A 1,458-nucleotide genomic window follows, 5' to 3' on the forward strand; every position below is an offset into this window, starting at 1 on the left:
AGGCTCAGAAGTGGCAGAAACAGCAGAGGAAGCGCAGTCTCACTGGTGGACCCACCCCCCTCGCAGGGAACCGCGGAGGGCTGCCGAGTCAGTCCCCCAGCTCGGCCCCGCGTCCCCGCCCCTCCGTCGCCCGACGCGCCCCGCCTCCCAGACTCCGCAGGCGGAAGGGGGCGCCGCGGGGCGCGAACGGCCTGGCTCACCTCGCCGCTGCAGGATGAACCTGTCCTCAATCTGGTAGTTGTGTCTGCACACCGTGTCCACCTCGGCCCGCTTCCGCTCCATGAAGTCCTTCTGCTGGTTGAAGTCCTCGGCCCAGGACCGCCCCAGCTCCGTCACCGGCCGGTGCTCCCCCACGTCGTCGTCGTAGCGCAGGAACTCCTCCCGGTTATAGATGTATCTGTCCACACCCCGCACCCGCTCCGTGCCGTTGGTGAAGTAGCACTCGCCCTTAAACTGGAACACGAAATCCTCTGCGGGGAATCACCGCGGGTCACTCAGACCTCCGCGCCTCAGGCCAGCCCACAGCCACCGGCCTGGCAGTCCTTGTGCAGCACTACCAGGGGCCTGATGAACCCTAAGGCCTCCCACCTTGGAGGCCTGTCACTCAGGCCCTGAGAATCCTCTTTCCCAGGCCAGCCTGCCCTCCTCTGAGGGCTTCCAGAACTGCCTTCGCACAGGGAAGGGGAGGGAAGAAAGCCCCTCTCTAGGGACAAGCCCTGGGACCTGTGAGCCCTGCCCCAGTCTGATAACTGAGTAAAACAAGCCAGTCGGGTTGATTTTACATCCGTCCCTGTACTTGGATCAGGACGTTCTCACATGAAATCCCATTTCCCTTAGAACTCCGGGGAACCTCAGACAAATGTCCAGTAAGCACAAGAGTTCAAGGGAATGAGGAGAAAGGTGGAGAATTGAGCTTCACCTCGTCTGACAAGCATATTCTCTTAGTCCCCTGCAAGGGCCTTCCTTCTAATGACTGAGTTTACACTGAGTTTCTGTCACACCCACCCAACTGCAGTGTGAGGTTTGCTCACTCCTGTAGAACTAAAAGGAACACATACCTTCCGAGTCCTAGAGAGAAACATTTTATTCATGGAAAGAACACAGTCTTGCGAATGAGATAAAATATTAAACCCTGCCACTTACCAGCTTCAGGCAGGTTACTAAACAAAGTATGGATACCATATGTGTAATTTGNTATATGTGTCATTTGTAAAACGGAAGTCGCATCCCTACACATAGAGGAGTAGGAAGATCCAGAGAGAATTTATATTATACTAATCCTGTGGCTGAAATGGTTTCTCAGTATGTGCTATTTCTCTTCTTTACATTCTCCTTTCTCCTTAATCAGTCCACCATCAACTCAAGTCTCTGAATCCCACACAAGTTACTATCTGACCATAAACTAGTGAAATTTGAAGTTAAGACTCCCAGTCTCTGGGCACTCAGTCAGCTTCACTC

The 1,458-nt window shown here is 54.4% G+C and overlaps 1 protein-coding gene across 1 annotated transcript; it reads right to left on the reverse strand.

Annotated features, from left to right (window-relative positions):
* Positions 1-6: 6 nt before the first annotated feature.
* LOC117797891 (SLA class II histocompatibility antigen, DQ haplotype C beta chain-like) lies at positions 7-480 on the reverse strand (the record flags this gene model as incomplete). The annotated part of the gene is made up of 1 exon (XM_034650332.1): positions 7-480. A coding segment is annotated over one exon (441 nt), but the record flags the coding sequence as incomplete, so codon positions are not given.
* Positions 481-1,458: the final 978 nt, after the last annotated feature.

This window comes from Ailuropoda melanoleuca, unplaced genomic scaffold, assembly GCF_002007445.2.
Source record: "Ailuropoda melanoleuca isolate Jingjing unplaced genomic scaffold, ASM200744v2 unplaced-scaffold17508, whole genome shotgun sequence".
In the NCBI taxonomy this organism is placed as follows: domain Eukaryota; kingdom Metazoa; phylum Chordata; class Mammalia; order Carnivora; family Ursidae; genus Ailuropoda; species Ailuropoda melanoleuca.